The 21,397-nt window shown below is 37.2% G+C and overlaps 2 protein-coding genes across 3 annotated transcripts; one reads left to right on the top strand and one right to left on the bottom strand.

Annotated features, from left to right (window-relative positions):
- The first annotated feature begins 65 nt into the window (after nt 1-65).
- LOC134814820 (electrogenic aspartate/glutamate antiporter SLC25A13, mitochondrial-like) lies at nt 66-8,448 on the top strand. The gene is made up of 15 exons (XM_063823107.1): nt 66-144; nt 2,090-2,368; nt 2,517-2,624; nt 2,867-3,016; nt 3,968-4,103; nt 4,218-4,311; nt 4,429-4,501; nt 4,980-5,058; nt 5,582-5,787; nt 5,990-6,073; nt 6,547-6,687; nt 6,820-7,017; nt 7,262-7,406; nt 7,972-8,139; nt 8,331-8,448. Exons 1-15 carry the CDS (start codon nt 88-90, stop codon nt 8,420-8,422), a joined length of 2,010 nt encoding a protein of 669 aa, XP_063679177.1. The 5' UTR covers nt 66-87; the 3' UTR covers nt 8,423-8,448.
- An 85-nt stretch (nt 8,449-8,533) lies between these two features.
- On the bottom strand, nt 8,534-21,146 carry LOC134814819 (son of sevenless homolog 1-like). 2 transcript variants are annotated; one of them, XM_063823104.1, is made up of 25 exons: nt 21,052-21,146; nt 20,723-20,819; nt 20,322-20,476; nt 19,999-20,103; nt 19,050-19,157; nt 18,807-18,932; nt 18,592-18,685; nt 17,832-17,917; nt 17,002-17,094; nt 16,646-16,746; nt 16,314-16,471; nt 16,037-16,149; nt 15,795-15,925; nt 14,334-14,526; nt 14,108-14,189; nt 13,787-13,923; nt 13,531-13,659; nt 13,103-13,184; nt 12,640-12,794; nt 12,114-12,269; nt 10,688-10,826; nt 10,324-10,473; nt 9,712-10,064; nt 9,500-9,578; nt 8,534-9,312 (listed from the first exon to the last, which is right to left on the bottom strand). In XM_063823104.1, exons 1-25 carry the CDS (start codon nt 21,118-21,120, stop codon nt 9,071-9,073), a joined length of 3,333 nt encoding a protein of 1,110 aa, XP_063679174.1. In that variant the 5' UTR covers nt 21,121-21,146; the 3' UTR covers nt 8,534-9,070. The 2 variants fall into 2 exon arrangements, with proteins under 2 accessions (XP_063679174.1, XP_063679176.1); XM_063823106.1 differs by having other exon boundaries at nt 8,977-9,312; nt 9,500-9,575; nt 21,052-21,132.
- Nucleotides 21,147-21,397: the final 251 nt, after the last annotated feature.

The raw sequence follows: 21,397 nt of genomic DNA, 5'->3' as shown, positions 1-21,397 counted from the left end.
AACAGTACACTAATTAACACAGTACACTAATTAACACAAATTAAACAGTATTCTCACGTACCCTGACATCTATTATAGATTTTAGCTATGTCACTGGAAGAAAGAGCAACTACAGGATCAGCCCTCAGAAGAATTTTCAAGAAGGTGAGATATAATAACGGGTGATGAATAAAAAATGGGACTACATGTTTTAAATTCCTCAGCTTCCACCTGAACAAAATTTTGATATTTTACCACAACCACCAGTTACTCTGAACGATACTCGAACAGTTTCCGCCCCCATTTGATCAAATTGGTTGATCTTTGTCCCCGATAATGGTCTCGAACTAGGGGAGGGGTCCTATAAACATTTTACAGTAAAGCACTGTTCACAGAAGTCGCCTCACAGGTAGTTAAAGCTTCCATACCAAAAACAATTTATCAGAGAGTATGCCTAAACTTCCTATCTATCACATCCTAAAGCGATTTTAGCAGCAGAGGTCGGTAGCCAGAGCTACAGAGACAAAAAGTTCATCCTGTATTATAGCACTTACGAAAATGACCCAATAGGAACTGCTGGTGAGCCACATAACCGGCACCCTACCAAGATCCCTGGTGATCTGTTTTGGCTGTACTCTCGGTTATATTTCCAGGGCAGTCACATGACTAAATGTTTGTTGTCTGAAAGGTGTCAAAGCCCCTAAGATTAGAGATAACACCCAAAAATGGGAAGTCGTGAGCAAATTCGAAAATATGTATAATCTTGACTAAACGCTATATTTTGCTATTGTTGAGAAGAAGTATTTCGGTCTGACTGTTGTCCATACGTCAAGAAGTAGGGAATTGTATGCTTAAGACTAGGGTTCAACACCCCTCAGCGTAGCTAAAACCAGTCAGAAGATATTTGAGCTCAAAACCACCTGAGGGGTAAAATTTTACCGTGTGAAAGATCGAGGCTAGGTCAAACTATCGGCTTTAGTATGGTCTATAATGGTACCACGTAAAAATCAAAGTGCTTGGAGCCTTGCCTGGTGTTGTTCCTACAAGAAAATATCCCCAAAGGGTGGAAGGTGGTTCGTTAGGATGGGGCTAGATCGTATTTTTCTGCGAAAACCACATCTTTACTTGCAGCCCATAGGGTTAATTTCGTCCCAAAAGTGATCGACCAAAGTAAATTTTGACAATCTCAACCCATAGAGGACTTCTTTAGAGTCCTGGCAACACATGTCCATGCCCGGAATATGGCTAGCAAGCATACATGGGCCTTAGGGCACAAAAGAAGAGACTGCGCCAACACGATTTTAGGCCCAACTGTACAGACGGATTTTTGAGCTTGAAGAAAGAAGCCCTCCTGAACCAATCAAAATGGGCTCATGGGCGCTTGTCATTGACCATACTTGTTCAAAATTGCCCGCTTTACAACGCTGTTTCATTGGTTTGAACCAAAAATAGTTTTATCGACACTAAAAAGACCCTTGAAAAAAGTCCCATTTTTTAGTCATCACCCGTATGTAACTTCACAACAGGATTAAAAGTGTTTGGTAATATGAGTAAGCCAGTAAATTCTTGGTGTTAAATTAAATATCGAATCCTTTTGTTACATTATCTAATTGACTTATTTGCCTGTTTGAATGAGTCTTACTGTTTAAGCCTAAGGGGGTATACACCAAATTTTCCAATCCACATGACCTCACAGGAAGTTCACTGTTCAGTGACCATCTAGCGCACCGTTTCCACACCAAACAATTTTTTTTGAAAACACGCATTTCTGTAATCGAGCATTTTCTGGTTAAAATGCATTTCTCGGAAAAAATATTTGTTTTATTGAGAAGCTATAACTCAAATAGTGTTCACATCTTGTGAACATACGTGTTAAATCTTGATATCTATACATTCTAAAATGTCGATAGGAATGTGGTAGAGACTTCTAGACAAGTGCAAATGGTCACTGAACTTCCTGTGAGGTCATTTGGGTTGGCCGACACAAAACCCAGTTTTGGTGTATACCCCCTTAAATCTTAATGCTGCCTTACAATTGCTTATTCTTCCATCATCGGGCAAATTGGCAATATTTTCAAACATTTTACCCACTTAATCTCCCTTATTTCAGTATGCGATAGAAAATGAGCAAGGCCAACTAGTGATCCCTTCAATGGTCTTTGTGCGTGACTTCCTGCGTTGGGACGTGTCTGATGAAGCTGTGTCCCTTGTAGCCAGAGTAGCTGATCTCGGTAACTCTGGCTCGATCACACTCGACGAGTTCATGGCTGTAGAGCGGATTATGAGGATGCCAGATGCGCATTTCAGACTTGCGTTTAGGATGTGCGATAAGAAGGGAAAGGGGAATATTACTGTTGAGGATTATATGGGTGTGATGGAGGCAACACAGGTACTTTGGGTGTAACTTAGATGTTGCCTTGAACATTTTATACATACGTTTTAAAGAGAACTCCATATTTATGCTGTTAACAATAATTTGCGAGTTTGCAAACATTATGATTTAAACTAGACTTCTAACTAGGATAGTACATTTTCAGGCGTATAAGGAGGTTCAGTTTACCAAAGACTGTAGCTGGATGAAACTGCACTTTGGGCGGAATCTTCAAAGACACATGAGACCTGACGAATTTCCACAATTTATTGCAGTTAGTTTTAACAGAACTGTTTCCTTATAATTCATATTATCTTTGTGTTATGTACATACTGTCATAATGTTGTCACCCAAAAAGTATAAAAAATAGTTTAATACTATACACTATACAGTTGCATACTGTACACATAGTACTATTAACTATTAACTATTATTAATTATATTATTAGCTAGAATTTCTCTTGCATCCTAAGAGACTTTTAACCGTCACATATTTAAAATAACAATTGTTTTCAGAGTGTACCTAGGGAGCACATTCGGCAAGCTTTTCAGTCTCTAATTAAAGATTCGACGGATGGCAGTATTGATGCAATGGCGTACTGTGATACCCTGGCTAAACTTAAAGGACCTTCTTTCACCAAATACTTGAGAGACAACCTGCTCGGGGTAATCATTTAACTTCTGTTTATAATAAATAAACATTATAAGTAAACAGACATGTATATTGTATTGTACATGTATATATAATATATATAAGCTAAAAGAGAGCAAGGCAATGGACCAATTCTTGATGCTGATTTTGGAACTGTTGATAAGCCGTGTCCAATGTACCGATACTGATCTCGTAACTAAATCTGATAACTCGATTCATCTGTAGAGCGATTATAATAATCACAACCTAATTAAAATGGAAAAATATTACTTAAGGATTAAATGTGTGATGAGCCACGTACTTGGGTAACTAATGGTTAACATAATAATCATACAAAAAACTCCATATTACTGAACAATAATTTGCGATTTCAAAATAATGGTTTACTATTCAATGGTGTACATTATCCAGCTCAAAGATTCAGGTTTACCAAAGTGTACTGGTAGAACCCCTCTCGAATCTTCAAGACACTGACTTTGTCGCATTTACAATTTATGCAGTTATTTAACAGACGTTTCCTATAATTACATATAATCTTATGTGTTAGGAATTATAGGTCATATGGTCACCAAAAATATAAAACATAGTTAATATCTAAAAATATATATATATATATCCAATACAAAACAGACATGATCATGTTCATGTGTACTGTAATAATGAATGCTGGATGTCGTCCAAACTGAAACCCGTTAACCTCCTGAGAAATTGACATATTATGGAGCAAATATTTGCTTAAAATACGCTTTTCATATCGATACAGGGCACAACTTGTACAAGACTTGTACAACTTCTATAGTTAACATACCATCCTAATTGTAAACAGTGTATCGCATGTATAGTGTATAATACATGGCCTGTACAGCATGCAGCGGTATAGTTTCTACTTTAAATATCTGTCTAATTGAACAATTATTCAATTAGCTAAGTGTTCTAACTGTGTATTAGTAAATCAATGTATACAGATAATGACTGCGCAGACGACCCGGATAAGTTATTCTTACTTCACAGCACTGAACGCCCTGATACACAACATAGAGCTGGTTAAACAGATCTTCTCTAATGTGGTGGACAAGTTGGAGGAGAAGGAGATAACTAAAGGTTAATTATCCCCACTGTGTAACTTTACTTTAACCGTACTATGTTAATTATGTTCATGATGTTTGATAGTCTATAACTAATAACTATGTATTTTTTACGTTTCGATAACTTCAGACCAGTTTGACCAGGCAGCCTGGCGGTTTTCAGAAGCTATAACTCCCGTCCAAACCACGTTGCTATGGCGACTTTTAGATCACGACAATTCGGGGTTAGTACCTGTTTTTTATTAAGTTATGTTCTAGAATCCTTCGTTACATAACTAAAAATACCTTGAAGTCATCTAAAATTAATAAAATCTGTGAATGTAATTTTGGAACATTTTCAGGAAAATCGCTCTAAAGGATTTCGCTCTGCTGATTCCGACTATGACTGTATCTAAACAAACTAAAGCTAAAGAGGTGATTTTTTATTATTATCATGTATACACTATACAATCTTTTCATCCTAATTTGCAAGCTATATTTTTGCTGGTGCACAAAAAAAAAGAATAATACCGCAGTAAATCGGGGTCCCCCGTAAATCGGGGTGTAACTGTACTAAAAAAATTGCAAATTGTATAGCAGACCGGGGATATTCTGGCATTGAGTACAGACTGAGAGTTATATCAACATTCCAGGGTAGGGTAAACCTGTTGGGCCTCCCCCTGTGTCCGTGAAGTGGTCTGGAAATGTGCCAAAAAAAACTTGAAACTTTCCTGTTCGCTAATATAATCTAATACCCTAAAGTCTATTAAATTATGCCCTTATATCTGATATATATGGGTGTCCAAGACATGTATCACATATTCTGATAAATTAATTACTGTACACTATTTTTAGAAGGTCAAATAACAATGCCTCATAATGGATGTCGTCTAATTTGACCTTGATTTTGCAGGAAGAGTCTAAGCCGATAACAGCTAGTCAACAAGTGGCGGTGCAGGCGTACCGTTTCGGTATGAGTTCTGTCGGAGGAGGTAAGAAGCTGTTACCAGTTCCACAATCTGCAATTTATAACACTTCAGCTCACTATCCAGTCAATGTCGAAATGCGTGTAATCCTAACACGCCGCTTAGAACTAACACCTCGACTGGATAAAATTTTACGGAAGGCGCGATAACATGAAATTATTTATTGAATTCTTAGCGCGATTTTGACGCGCGGATTGTCGAGTCGCGCGTAATTCAAATGACATGCAGACTCGATATCTAGCAACACGTTCTGTTTGTTGTTGACCGACAATGCCAATCCTTCGCAGCTCGTGGCTAAGCTTAAGTGGCTTATGCCTTAGCTAATTAGCTCACTTAGAAATACAAACATGCACTCATGCTTAGCGCAGCTGGGTAGTGTAGTGTGCTACAAGTTACAACATGTCCTTTTGGCATTCACCGCTAGGCAAGCATCTGAAGGACTTGACCTCAAACCCCTCACCTTCGCTATCACATAAAAAATTATTGTAATTGGTAATTATTGCTGCAAATCCTAACTCGTAGATCTCAGCGGCCGGAGCAGCGACAGTTTACCCAATAGATTTGGTTAAAACGCGGTTACAAAATCAAGTGACAACCATCGCGGACGAAGTTCTTTATAAAAACAGCTTTGATTGTTTTAAGAAAGTGCTTAAGTTTGAAGGCTTTAGAGGTTTATATCGGGGTATTCTACCCCAACTCTGTGGAGTTGCTCCAGAAAAAGCTATAAAAATGACGGTTAGTTAAATTCTGAGTATTACGTTTTTGAATGTGTTTTGTTCCTTCAAAGAATGAAATGCAGATTGCGCGCATTGTCGGGCTCAAGTTTCAGTTTATGCCCTAATTATACAACTGGTTGGGATAGAGTTATTATGGAAATCAACACAAAACAATTTTTTGAGTTTAGCAGAATCTTAAAATGGTGTATCCATATTTTCAGACGAACGATGCTGTCAGACAATATTTTACAGACCCTAAATCAGGGAGCATCCCATTTTATGGCGAGGTACTCGCTGGAGGAATGGTAAGATTACGACAGTGTCTTCTTTAATACAACAGGTTGCATGCTGCCTCCTCTCTGTAACTTATTAAGTGTCAAGTTTTATCCAGAGATAAAATGCAATAGTTATAAACTGATAATATATTCGATACAGTAGAATCTCTATATACCGGGCCTGTCGGGAGAAACGAAAAGTTCACGGTAGAAAAAAATTAGTATTGGAAGGTTCGCCCGTTCACAGGCTCCCTAATAACGCGTCAAACATCTCCCAATAGGTCATAATATGCACGTATTGTGCCGTATTGTGATGGAATACAGCTAGATATGTACTCAAATCAGCACCAAATACGATATGAGCTATGATAAATCAAATTTCTTGCACAACACGAGCAAACTAACTTAAAGTTTTGGAGAAAGAAGAGGCCCTGTGTATCGAGGTACCCGGTATAGAGAGGCGCGGTATATAATAGAGATTATTTATATTTGCTGCTGTACAGGGAGGATGTGCGCAAGTGATGTTCACAAACCCGATAGAGATTGTAAAGATAAGACTGCAGATAGCTGGGGAGGTGGTTTCTAATAACCACGTGACAGCTATGCAAGTTGCTAAAGAACTCGGATTTGCTGGTCTCTACAAGGTTTCTATTCAGCTAGCTCAAAGACAAATCAATATAATAGTATAAAAATATAAAAATTATTATAATAACAGCTTTATTACAAATTTAAAAATTATTTGCCCCCCCCCCCCCCTTCCAATTACTACTATCTAGGGAGCGAGAGCTTGTTTATTACGTGATGCACCGTTCTCTGCAATCTACTTCCCAACCTACGCCCACTTGAAGAAAGGATTTGCGGACAGGGAAACGGGAGTGACCTCATTTCCAAAGATCCTGTTATCGGCCACGTTAGCTGGTGTTCCCTCCGCGTCATTGGTTACGCCTGCTGATGTAATAAAGACAAGACTGCAGGTACATAGTTATGGTACTCCGTCATCATAAAACTAAGCAGGAGTCTTGGGTGCCCTGCATGTCACTTGTCAATAATCTGTCACTATGACATAGTTAGAATGTTCTGTAAATTATCCACTCCTCCACCTTTCAGGGCTTCATTTGAGTTTTGCTGTAAATTTGTACTAGTTCCCAAAAATATTACTTATAAGAACGATAAAAACTACGCTACCAATCACATTATTTAACAGTTTAGTTATTTCAGGTGAAACCAAAAGAGGGCGTGAAGCCGTACACCGGTTTAATAAGCTGTGCTAAGCGCCTCTACCGGGAGGAAGGCATGGCTGTGTTTTGGAAGGGTGCTCCTGCAAGAATGTTCAGATCATCACCTCAATTCGGCGTCACTCTTGGTGAGTGCAAACTGCACAGATATTAGCTCATATTCTTACTGTAAAACCACCTATTTAGCGTACAGTGTGGGGGTTAATAAACTAACGTGGCCTTGTTTGCTCATCTGTTAAGATGAATTTACCCCTGCACTATTATTATTATTAAAGTTTGATTTAAATAAGAATAACCAAATTCAATGTCAGAGCATAATCAATAAGTCTGACCTTAATACTATAAAATCAGGTTTTTAAAATGTTGAAATTTATAGATTTCGCCAATAAAAAACAAGTGGCGAACACTTGTTATAACTTGGGTAATTTGTTGGTTTAGCATGCGGGATAATTTAAACTATTTCTTGCTTCCTTAATGTAAGAGAAGTTTAAGTTAATCATGTATTACAAATAATATTAGCATTTCAGACACAACAAGTTTTTAATTTGATGTTAAACCTGGAGCCAAGTATTTTTGATATTCTCACAGTTATTCCTTTAAAACCGACACAGAATATCTCCGAAATAAATGGTGACATTCCACAGCCGGGAAGGACAAAAACAAATAGACAGTTTATATTTCTTCTTTTTTTAGGGGTATACGAGATGTTACAGCGCTGGTTCCCGTATGGTCCCGCCAAACATATCGAACCCCCAAAAGCCCAGAAAATAGGAACGTATATTCCTTACGGCGCAAATCCCGACCATATTGGGGGTTATCGCAACACTGAGAGAACATTTGCAAATCTCGAGCAAAAATTAGGTTGGCTAGAAGAAATAAAACAATTTATTTCTGAAAATTAATTGCACAATTTAGCATTACATCCTCTTTCTTTTAACAGTATGATCGTAATTTGAAATTTAAAATTAACAAGATAATCCTCGCTTAATCCCACTAATACAATTTACTCTAGATTTACTTTCAGTCTTATCAAAATAAAATTAATTTCACAGGTCTCTGGTTCCCCAGAAGCGGGAAAATCGTCAGCACAGAAATCTCAAAATCAGGAGACTTTAAAATCGTGATGACGGAAGGTAGAGGTTGATAAATAATTCCATCTACTTAGTCTTATTTTATAATTAATTATTGAAGTTCATGGTCATTTTAATGGTAAAAGTGTTTTTGAAGTAAAGTATTGTGCCATGCTGTATATTACAGCGATTTAATTTTTCACCCGTCTTCACAATTTGAAGAGTCTGATATTGACATGTTGGGGAAAATTGCTTATTTATTCATCGTTCATAATATGTAGGACATAAATTCTTTAAAATATAACAAATTAGTGTGATTAGTATCGCTTTATTTCAGCAGAAATCAAAATTTTAACGTAAACTTTGTTGATATTGAATATATCTATTTATAATTTTGTTTTCGACATAATTTGACTTTGGGTATAAAATACAAATACACGTTATCTTATTATAAATGCTGTTTAAACGATTCAAATTGTAGTTAAATAACATTACTAAACGCTTTTGTAACCCAGAATTTAATTTGTTTTACGTTTGAAACTAATATAAGTGTAGATTCACATCTACACGTGTAATCGGCTAACCATGTTAAAAATTTTCTGCCAAAGTTTCAAATATCAAAAAATACGCAATCAATTTTAAACTGTCTCTATCGTCAAAACCGTGGCAGTGCAAAAGCTGTACAAATCTCAAGTTCGAGACAATAAAGTTTTAAGTTCAAGCTAAGCCCTGGGAGGGATTGGAGGAGGTTTGCAAACTTTAGGTGGAATTGGTGGCGGTCTCATTGGGTAATTCTCAATGGTGTCGTAGGATTCATCAGGTATATCGTACTCTGGGGGCGGCACTGCAACTCTTCTACGGAGTGTTGTTTGCCTAGTCTTTTGTGGCAGCGCTGGAGGCGGACTTTCCAGACCTAATTTGCGTGGTACTTTTGACTTTGAACTGTTTGCTCTGCTTCTCCGTACTGAAATTAGGCGCGTGTGTTTAAGAATGAGTGTTGATATGTTGCCAATATTTGGGGCAAAGAAACGATATTGACAAAAGGCGAATAGTCTACAACCTGACATGTTGACTGACACAAAGTGAGTCAACTTTCAGTCAAATAGTGCCCAGTACTATAACAAAACTTGAAGTCATGATGACAAACTTACAAGGTGGTGAAGGTGACGCTTTCCCTGTCTGAACCGTGGATCTGACAAAACTGTTTGGAGATGGTGATCCTACGTTCTTCTGCAAGTTTAACAGTTTAAAAAATAAGATTATGTAACAATGATATAACCTCAGCTGTTTTGGGGCGAATCATTCAATATTCAAAGGTTCCAAAGTCCATATCGGTTCATTTCCGAGTTTAAAAATCCAATACCTGAACGACTGGTCTCACATTAGGTCTCACACGCTGTTTTGGTTTGTCTTGAGGGGGCGAATTCTGGGCTTTTCTGGCAGGATTTTGCATCTGTTCGTAAAGCTGAGGGACTTGAGCGTAGATATGAGCAGCTTCTCTGTACACTGGTGAATTGTGTCCATAGATTGGTGAATTGTGTCCATAGACTGGTGAATTGTGTCCATAGACTGGTGAGTGGTGTCCATAAACTGGAGAATTGTGTCCGTACAATATAGGGCTGTTCAAAGGAGAACTCTGGATATAAATTGGCGAACCCCTGTCTCCAATACCGGCGGTTATTGGTGGTCTTTTTTCTGGCAGCACATACATGTCATCTGAAATTAATTTAATTAGGATACAAAATATCACATGTTTTGATAATAAGTTTTTATCAATAAGGTCGATAGCAGAATGCAGATAGTCTGTGTAAAATCAAACTAGAGTATAAACTTGAAATTAAACTGCGCGCGGCGCATCATGTTATGATACTGTGAACTTGAAAGTGATGACGATGTCAATGTTTAATAACAAATAAACCGTTCAGTTTTCGCTTCAAGCGGCCAAGTTGAAAAGTTCAACACTGGATTCACTTACATGGGCTTCTGTTCTCAGTGTTAAAACTCCGACTTCGACTCAAACAGTTAGACTTGTTGATAGCCGCTACTCTAGGCGGTAGTGGGGGTGGTTCATCTAACCTCCGGCTGCAAAATGACTTTGACTTTGTCAGGGTCGATCCTTTTCTGACTGAAAATTACAGATCTTTAGTCGTTAATAAGCAATGCTTTAGACATGTGTCTAATTTCAGAGAATTAATCCGCAGCTGAAAATAAATGTTAACGGACAATATAGATGTAACAAACTACTCGTCTTGTTGGATAGTTGCGATGCAAGAAAGGGACCCCGCCAACATTTCATCAATATTTGGTTCTGCACTGAAAAGCCTAATAAAACAACTTACTTCTGACTGGATCATCTTCATCTTCACTCTCTGAAATCTGCTCATGTACTTTCTTCGCAAAAAGATTGAACTTTTCTGTAGCTTTATCAACACTTGGTCCTCCCTTGGGTTTGACTGATGTGCTCTTCCAACCGAAAAACTGAAAGAAACACGGTATCAGTCCCATGATTAGATAAAATTGTTTGGAAAAAGTAATGTAACGAATATTTAAACGTGTGCAATCAGAATCATTAAACGGGCTTAATATCCATAAAATAGGGCCTAGAATCTGACCCCATTTGTTACACAGAAAAGTTGAAATTAGAACAATTGAAGATGGTGAAGAGTTCTTAGGAGATGACAAACACTTCATGTGCAAAAATATTATTTTCTAACGAGTAAACACACGGAATCACCTACATAATCATGCCCCTTCGTCGATTTTACCGGCTTGATAGTTTTGTTTTTTCCAGAAAACCTCAATAACTTCTTGATATTAATAGATTTCTCTGTCATACTGAAACGAAACTATCGCAAATCTAAACAAAAATGACGCAAAAAGCCGTGATCAATAGCAAAATAAGGTTAAAGTTGCCGCATTAGATCATCTGTACCCAGGACGGGGAATAAGGGCTGCAGCAGAAGAATTGTATAAAGCACTACATCACATGTCAAAGTCAACAGGAACCTATCAAGTGCAGTAAACTTTATAATTATTTAAACAAAACAAGCTCTCTGTAAACGTAGCCCTTCTCGATTGGTTGAAAGTAACTGAACAACAAAGTGATGACAAAAAGAGAGAGTTTTTAACTTTAGTATCACTACCAACCTGTACTGTGCCTAAACAGACGCAACAGGCCCCGACATGATAGCGCTAATATAACACTATATCGTTGTATCTGGGCGTCAGGGCGCTGCCTTTTTAGTGTTTGTCAGGGGTCGAATTATATAGATTTTGGTTGGCGCAGAAAAGGTGAAGAGACTTCTATGGGTGTACTTATCAGTCTTAGTCGGAGAAGACTAGAGAGAGAATAAAGAACCCACTATTTGATACATATCATTAGTGTAGTCTATACCCGAGAAAAGAGGGAGGGGAAACCCGACATGTTTCACAGTCACTTTCCGGATAAAAGTGATATTTGCTTCACATAAACATTACACATGAAGAGTTTTGCTCAAGTGTGACGGAATCAAGTCAATAATAAGCGTGATGAGAGGTGTAAGTCTCTTTTACAGAGTCAGACAGGGGAGCAGGAAGAAGAGAGCTAACTTTCTAACTTGTCATCAATGAGATAATTTTAAATTACTACCAGATCTTACCAAACAACTAAAATTGTTTAGTTTAGAATGACTAAAGCAAGACCCGTACAATAAACTTGATTTTGACACGAAATCAATGGATATGACGTAACATTACAAGTTCTGTTTACAACAAATCCTCACCAACCTCGACTGGGTCCCAGGACAGATCGTAATCAGTAACTCTCTTAAAGAAAGAAGGAGGACCATTAAAGGGTTCCACCGTAAGACTCTTATCATAGAGATCTGAGAGAAACTCTTTTCTTGTTTTACGCTCGTAAGGGCACACTTCAAGCAAGAACCCCTGGAAAAGTTGGGACTAGTAGGATCATTTTATCTACTTGGGGGCTGTTTTGAAAATCAAGAAAATGGGGTTTATTCATTAAGTACATTTTTCACCTCTTCTACCTTTACTGAAGCATCTTATCAAGATGCTTTGTAAGTATCAACTTCCAGACTATTTGTTTCCATACAGAATAAGGCTCAGATATTTGTGTTGCACTTAAGAATGTTAGTGAGAGGTCAGCTGTAACCTGTAAATTTACCCCATTTTCTTAACACCATTTCTTGTTTAACAAAACAGTTTCGCGTGCAATATTAGAAATATGATCTTCCAGTTCTTTAAATAAAGTTGGAAATACGGAAAATTAGAAAAACTCCAGATAACCACGTACCTTGATAGATTCCTGGCAGGTAAAGTTAAATGCCCGCTTCTGTAATAACGTGATGTTTTCAACCTTGTCAGACATTTTCAGACAAGCTTCAAAGTTCACTTCCTCTCCATTTACAAAACTCAGATTGGATTCTTTAACAAACCGATTGTACGATCCTGACAGAGTTGATTTAATTGAGTCAATTTTCTCATCCAGATCGAATTGTGCCTTCGTAAAATGAGAAAATTATAAATAACACGACTCAAAATACAGGGTCTGTGATGTTGCGGTTAATGATTATGCCTTGTTAGCCAGATCTGCAAAATCTAATCAACTGTAAAACCACTTAACTAAAATTAAACCGAAATAATGGGCTATAATTAACATGTATTTGATTTATTGTGCGGCTGAAAACCTCGACACGAACTTTTTATGAGACAATATTCTGCAGTCTCTAATTACAAGTAATTAGTACTAAAATAACCTATTAGTGGTATAGAAGGGGAAGTTTCTGATAATATGGTTTTCCAGTAATCCTCGTAATTATTCTTGGGGAGGTCTTCGATCTGAAACAGTAGATTTTAGTATTTATTGAGGGCTTTTAACTGTACTAAACATAGGTACCACCAAAGTTAGTAACTGTACCTTTTTTTCAAGAATTACGGGGCGTCCTAATAAAAGCGGTTGTCCTTAATTAATTAATTAACCTTTTACCGTATGAAAGCAAATTAAAAGTCATAAATTTACAACACTGTTTCTTTCCTTAAAAACGAGCACTTTTTCAAACTGCTTGTTTAACTTGTTGTTAATTTAGTTTTCTACAGCTTTGCTGTTTCCGGTTTTCCACAGGATGTAACAATACCACATGTAACCGCCAAGTTCCCCCAGTTGAAACCAATTAATTCAGCTTACCTTTGACAGCGTATCCTTGAATTTTAACAACAACTGCCGCATCGAATGCTTCAGTCTGTACAGTTCCGCACTTTGTAGAACGTTGTACACAGCCATCAGTCCACTATAGTTCCGGATACTGTGAAGTGACTGAGAAGTTAAACCGTATTAGACAAAAACACAGTTCACAAAAACGCAGTTACTGGTGGATTTAAATAATGTTATTAATCTTATTTCAATGAAAATATCAACTCATTGCTCGCAAATTTTAACTTACTTTCAGAAGGTGAAACATATTTCTAAACATTGCTGAGCGCTCCTCTAAGTTTCTACTCTCAACAATTGATCGTCTTATCCACAAACTGTATCTGTCTTGGAATTCTCGCAGTTTGGATACTGCTTCACCTTCATTAACTGAAATATCGTGCTCGTTTATAACGAGGTAACATGTAAATTGTAAATATTACTACAATAATCTCATTATTAGCAAGGCACAGAGGAAACAGGGAAGATATGAGGAAGAAACTACTGATGCTGCTGGTCTACAGTTGTACTATAGTAACTTATAGTAACGAAGGTAAATTCAAAGATAACTCACCTATGATATCAAATAGTCTCATTTTAGCAAAACAGCTGTGTTCAATTAAAGTAATCTGCCTGGCAAGTTCTACTGGGTGTAGCTGAAACAATTTATATAAATTATCTTCGGAGCCAGAGTGAATATCAAGGAAAAACAAAAGTTATTTGTGCTTATAAAAATATAAGATTTTGAAGTGCAAACACTACAAAAATATAGCAGGAAGAAACGTAAGAAATGTTCGTACAGTAAGTAAGCTGTATTTGATAGGTGTTTTGGTCAGATACCACAAGGTATCGGGAGGAGGTTCTTCTTCGTCCAGTAAACATGTGATACTGTCAATTGTTCCAATACTCATTATCTTAGTGCTGTTGGTCGGGTCCTCTATAAGCTTTTCTATCAGTTTCACCCATTTTAGCAGCCAGGGTGTCTTCTTACAACTGAAATCGAAATTTACAGTTCAAATCCTTCAGCTTCATCTAAGAAATCGGACCTGTATTTTAGCATTTTATTACTGTTAATCATATTCAAACCTCAAAACATTTACAATATGGTATCACCATGACGTGGCACGTATTGCTGTAATTCTCGGAAATTCTTTAAAATATTGTTTAAACGCGACTATCACGAGATATATAACTTTGTATCTTCCAGTTTGGCAGAGAGTACGGGTTAACGAAGTGATAAACTACGATCTTGAGACAAATCCACTGCTGATAAAACTCGACTCAACGTTTTTCGAATCCCCTAGAAGCCTTAATCTTGCTCTTTTCACCGAAACATTGGGCCATATAACCGTTATAAAGCTCCACTTCAAGGAATACGTCACTCTACAAATTGCCCACTGCATAGAAAATGAGGTTTTAACGCAAGAAGTAAGGGGGGAGGAACAGCTGTGGAAGGTAACTAAAGACGAAGCTAGCTTAGTGATATACTGTGACCATGTGGAGCAGATAAGACTAGTGTTTGGTGAGAAAAGGGGGAGGTGTGAAGAGAAACTCTCGCTGGATGTCCGCAATGTTATATTTATTTCGGGAAGCACCGGAGCTTATTGGAAAACCGTATCTGAAGGTCCGTGTAAGGCATTCTTTTTCCTGTATTAACAATTTACACACATGAATTAATTTGTTACCTCATCAATGCACTATTTTTTGCGAAACCAAAGTTGAGTATAACACCAATAGGTTAAAAGTGTTGTTAAACATTGCGTTCAGCAAATAAGAGCCTGTTTAACATTGCGTTCAGCCAATGAGAGCCTGTTTAACATTGTCAGGTGACAAGAACTGTGTTGGATTACCAGAAAAGTGGAGTCTCATGAGTACAGACTCCCAGTTTCCTGTTGCCTCCAGCTCAGCAGTGTCTCTGAAGTGCGGAGAGGGATCTGTTCTAGTGGGGGATAACAGTGTTTTGTGTGTTCAGCAGCGAACATTCCAGTGGGTCCTAGAGGAGCCTCACTGTGTCAAACCAGCAATAGTGCCAGGTTAGTTTGCTCACTCAGTAGTGCCAGGTTAGTCACTATCAGATTAGTATTACACTGCCTGCTGCCAACATGGCCATTCTATCGGCCACACGAAAACTTAAAATCGAGCCTGCCAAACAATGAAAACGCGCAATGAAAAGACTTCCTCAATTCTAACTAATAGTTTCCTTAATAAAGATATCAATGTCTTATACAGATGAACCATCACACAGTATACTGAAATAAAACCTGTCTAGGAATATCCAGAGGTTTGATCCAAGAAGCCCATCCCTTAAAAAGTCTGTCTTGTCAATAAGAATCCAGGTTTTGAGAATACTGAAAACTTTTAACTTCTGAGTCTTCTCTGTTATTTCCTTGTCCTACAAAATAAAGGATAAATTAATAATCCGCCAGTAAATATTCCGATAGAACAGCATTTTATAGAATGAAAAGAATACCTAAGTTTTCTCGAGCACTTGAAAGATTCATACCTTGGCATCTTCGATCTTGTATTTGTGAAACTTTTCCTGCAACAGTCCTAGCAGTATCCCCGAAGTAGTGAAAAGTTTGAAAACTGTCAGAAAATCTTTAGTAAACCCTTCATCTGAAGTTTACGATTTATTCAATATTCAGCAAAGGAAATTCAGGTTTATTAGTTTGGTAATTTTGTATTTACCAAATCTCGGTATTTCAAAATACGTCTATTTCAAAAGAGTCCGTTTCCGAGAGGCCCTAGAATGAACATTACAAAAGTAAGAGACACCCTACCAGTGACAGCTCCCTGTACGAGGCGTTCCACCAATGAGGAGAGGTTATTGTTGAGTACAGGTTCAGAAGTGCTCGGACCGGAGTAAACTTCGTCGTACTCAGAGTACATAAACCGGCCCATGTTGAGCAGAGAGTTACGAGTTTCGGGGACAAACACTCTGTGGAGGGGGAATGTGAGTCAGATGTGTTAGAAATCTAGTTGTGAATGTAACATGATTGATGATTGCTAAATTTTTGCAGTACGTTTGAATTTAACACAAGTAGCAAGATCAAGGAAGTTATTACCAGTAAAACTAAAAACACAACTTTACAGTTCACAGAAGATGGCAAACCTTCGACAAAGTAGGACGGTTAAAGATACCACCACATCATTCTTATCTTCAGCTTTAGCCGGCAGCAGATTTATCACTTGATCTTTTAGATTGACACTGAACTAAGAAAAGGTAAAGTTTAAGTTTATCACGAACAGGTTTATCATATTTCTGGTGTATGCAAATGAACTGAACATATCGGAGCATATTTCACTAGTAAAGGTTTAAAGATTTGGTATTTAAAGGTTGTAAATGTATACACTATACATATTACATAGTCGTTGAGAGGCTTTACAGGGTTGAAGTAGGTATTAATGTGTTTAAATGAAAATATAAGGGGAATGTTTTTGTCGTTAATTCTGTGTCTAGGATGTTACCTGGTTGAGATCATTATGAAGATCTTTGACAGTTTCAACTTCAGTTATCGGAAATCTTTGTTTCAGTAAAATTATGTCTCGGTTTTCTTTATCCTGAGAAAGGTTTTGGATGACAGCTACATTTTAAAGAATTTAAACAGTTGAGTCACTTTGTCAAAATGAAACTCGATGGAAAAAGTGATGAATTATAACACTTAAAGATAAACCTCAATAAACCTCAATAAAGACAATTGAATGAAAAGACAATCGAATGAAAATTCATCTAACATTTTTAATGAACCACAAAAATAAACAGCTAAAAAATTTTGAAATTGGTTGAGGACACTGGACAGCTCTAGTTAGGCATTACTCGCCAAGTATTACACCGACCCACCATGTATATAAATAAACGGGAGATATCATTCAGCGCACAATTTAAACATGTAGGTTTTGTTAATTAGGTCACATTTATCACCAGTAAAAATAGATTCAGGACAATGCATTCAGACAGTCAGAAGGTACAGGGCTTATGACTACCAACTCTTTCGCAGAAGCCGTAAACTTGATAAAACTTCCAACTATATTTGATAAGGTAAAACATCTTTTAGTTCGATTTGGGGCTCAGAGATGGTGTTTTAATTTCAAAAATTTACGTCGAATAAATTCCATAAATTTAAAACATAGCTCAAAATGTAACCAGAGTGAAGCCTTTAAAGCAGCTCACCACTTAATATATTTAATATTGCACCATATCAGGGAACATTTGAGCTTGCTAAAAACCTGAAGCCAGGTAGAGACTAGTTTGGTAGTGGTAAATGAGCACTGATCTGGCTTCGTGCCAATCAACTTACCAACATGCTGATTGTTATGGTTTCCTCAGTCACTTCCACTAGTCTTAGCTCCGCCTTCTTCTCCACGATCATGCTCATGTAACTCTCTGAAAGGTCGCGTGGTCACAAACTGGTCACATGGTCACGGTTCCAATCTAAACGAGCCACTATTTGAACCCGCGGTATTTTGTAGAATGTAAACATGAAATATTTGTAGGAGTTGGGGTTTACTGAGAAACAGAGCCGAGTTCTAAAGTTGTCATACCAAGGTAGTGTCGTAGCGTGTCAACACCCATGTAGTGAAGCAGTGGAACGCATGAATCAAGTTGGTCACGTCTAACCTATAAATCTCATTACACTTTAGAAGCTTTTTTAGTAAAATATTTTTGGTGAGATGACTGGTCAGATCACAACACGATTGGTATATATACCAATGTTGCTATATATAGCAACAGTCATTATATAGCAACAGTCATTGTCTCTCTCGGAGAGATTTATACTACAGTTAGGTTAACATGTCCCCTTGTAGGGTTGTAAAACTTGTACATTGTTTAAAACTGTAGGTAGTTGCAGCTTGTAGGCGAGACTACTTAGATCCATTTACATCATTCACAAAAAATACGAACTTTTCCCAGCGCTGTGACTTTACTCAGGAATGTACAGTTGAATTGTAAAGCTTCTAATAATGACATGATAACAAACTTACTAGAAGCATCAAATAACAAGGAAACGATTCTTGTAATATCATAAAAACAAGCAAGACCCCTCCCCTGTAACTCACTGAAGAGTAGCTGAAGTGGGTTGTCACGAGAAGGGCGTGGCACTAGGTAGAGTGGATAATATCTGTAATCGTTATAGAACTTGTCCATTACATCCTGTAAATATGGCTACTTTGTCTTCGATCAATAAACCGAACTTTTAATTTGAACTTTCAAATTTGTCATCCAGCCCTTGTAAATTATAATATTGATCTAAATAACTATTTATTTTTCTAACCTGAACAGCAGACTCCGTATTATCCAAGAAATACAAAGCTTCTCTGAGGAGATCTTTCTGGATGGTCGCGAATTTCTCACTTTCAGAGTGTAACTTAGACAAGTTCTTCAAACAACTTATCAGATCCTAACATATTTTATGGTGATGTGGCGTAATATTTAAAATTCATCTGATAACGCGACAATCGAAATTTGGGATTCCAGTGATTACATGGCTAAGAAGGTGTAAAATATGTCAAAGTACCCGGATAGTGTCAAATACGTAAGAGATGTGTTGTATTGGCTTGAAGAGCAGAACTTCCAGCAGTATCGTTACTGCATCCTCCGAGAAACCCAACTTCACACAATCTTCCTGAAATTGGAACCTCGTGAAGATTTTAAGTTTTCTGATAAAGAGGTGATGTTGTCACTCCTTATACAAGTTTAGGTAATAATCTTATACAAGTTTAGGTCATAATCTTATATTTTGCCAGAGCAGATTTGTTCTAGTTCTGATGTCGAGATTTCAAATACGCTGAAATCAGGCAACTTATCAATCAATGAAGGATTAAAAACGTTGACTTAACGAAATTTAGAAAAAATTATAATTTATATTACTTTGGAGGATCATTGCCAGATCATTCTTCCTTTTAATCAATAAAGGGTGTATTTAAAAGATTTTGCAACTGTCGGCAAGATTTTAGCCTTGAAATCACGCTGAAGCCGTTAAAGTAACCAAGATCAATTGTCCATTGTGCAGTAAGCTGGGCAGGACACATTATTGAATACCATATAAGGGCATATAACGTCACCAGGTGATGTCATGAATAGATTAAACTTCCATCCGAGCCCGATTCTTAATTAACAGGTCATATTTGATCATCTTATAAATTACAAGAAATCAATTCGTCGTGTGCGATTCGTGTCACACTGACAAGGTTTAAAAGTCAGAGGTCAAATTTCACCGCCTCTTATCACTGATACACTCTGCCAGACCAAAAATAAAACCCCCTAACGTTAACCTACACCGTGAAAAATATCAATATTTGTGGCTTCGTGATTCGTCCACCTTCAGGAGAATAAAAAGGGCTTATCAGTTTTTATAAATTCATTACGATTCTGACAGCTGTCAAAATCTTCTGAGAAAAAGGTTCAGTCTTTAGTAAATATCGAATTTTATTCCGAATGTTCTAGAATGTGGAAGTGCTACTTACGAAGGAGTATCTGAGGTTATCTTTTTCTGTTTTCAGCTTTTCCACGTGATTCATTGACATTGCATAATTGTTGCCGTAGTAAACGTACACCTCCAACTGTTCTGACTAAAAGATAACAGATAATTCACTAATGAATATGAAACTTTATTTGCACACGGTTATAGTCACTTATCTATTCACTTTAGTTGATCTACGAACACAGAAACATTAACCACAAACTCAGGGATGTATAAGATTTGACACTCAAAAGTTAAAACTGGGCCCCCTGTTATCACGTCTATACAGGTGAGAAAGTAAGACTCCTAGTAATCACTGTTCTTTACCTTAGCAAAGTGATTGAAGACAGACCCCACTGGTAGCAGCGTGTCTGAGGTAGTGATAACTTTCATTTCCTCCATGCAACTCTGCAATTCTAATTCCACTTTTACCAACTCACATACGTTTCCAAATATAACATCCACCGTATCCCCGTTCACGCCTGAAATTAAAACCAGTGTAATGTTTCTCAGCTTATTACATGATACATAAATGTTATGTTATTTTACGGATACCATGTCAATATCAAAATTTTGTTCTGTCGATTTTCTACCTGCATAAATAAGATAAGATGAAATTAGGGCCAGTGAAACGCTAGTCATATTATAGATTCGATTTCAAGAAAATAAAATATATGTTAAGTTATTGAAAAGATACTAATTTTGAAAAGCATCTAATTTAAAAAAACCTGATTTGGGGTTGTCAAAAACAGGTTTTATTTTCTCCGCCATAATCTGTAACTCTTGTATGTAGCAATTCTGTTCATTTTGAAATGCTTCCACAATCTGAGGTATCACAACGTTTAAACGGGGAACTATTCCATTTGAAGTATTATAGGGATATTGGACGTTGGTTTTGGTAGCTAGATTGTTGTAAAAATACTCGGATAATTAATTGTTCAATGGAGTAACATGATTGGCTTACAGCCAACTTGTGCCGCCTCCCTACTATAGCCCACGTCTATGGAATCCGGAAACATGTCAGAAATAGTGACAAGGTGTTTTCTTCAAAACCAACCTCATTAAATTGTCTGATCTGATCGAGACTTTCGTCAGTTTTAAACACTTTTCTCTCTATAGTCAACATGAGAGCATCAGTCCTAAACAAGAGTAGATTGGAGGTATTCACTTTGAAAAAATACATATTTAGGTGCTATGTTTCAGTAAGTGCTGTAAATGCTTAAACAAAAATTATACGGTGATATAAATTTAAACTTAAATCTTAAAATATAACAAACGAAAATTTAATACTACAAATACAATGGTAAAGACCCAATGCACTGATCATAACGGCACAAAACGAAGCTGGTGTACAGACACACCCCCAGCAAACCTTACTGGCTGGGCGTAATACTAGAGGTGAT

Source organism: Bolinopsis microptera, chromosome 5 (genome assembly GCF_026151205.1).
Source record: "Bolinopsis microptera isolate Bmic1 chromosome 5, MBARI_Bmic_1.0, whole genome shotgun sequence".
NCBI lineage: Eukaryota > Metazoa > Ctenophora > Tentaculata > Lobata > Bolinopsidae > Bolinopsis > Bolinopsis microptera.
Note: the sequence above shows the minus strand (reverse complement) of the source record. Positions and strands in the feature narration are given on the sequence as shown.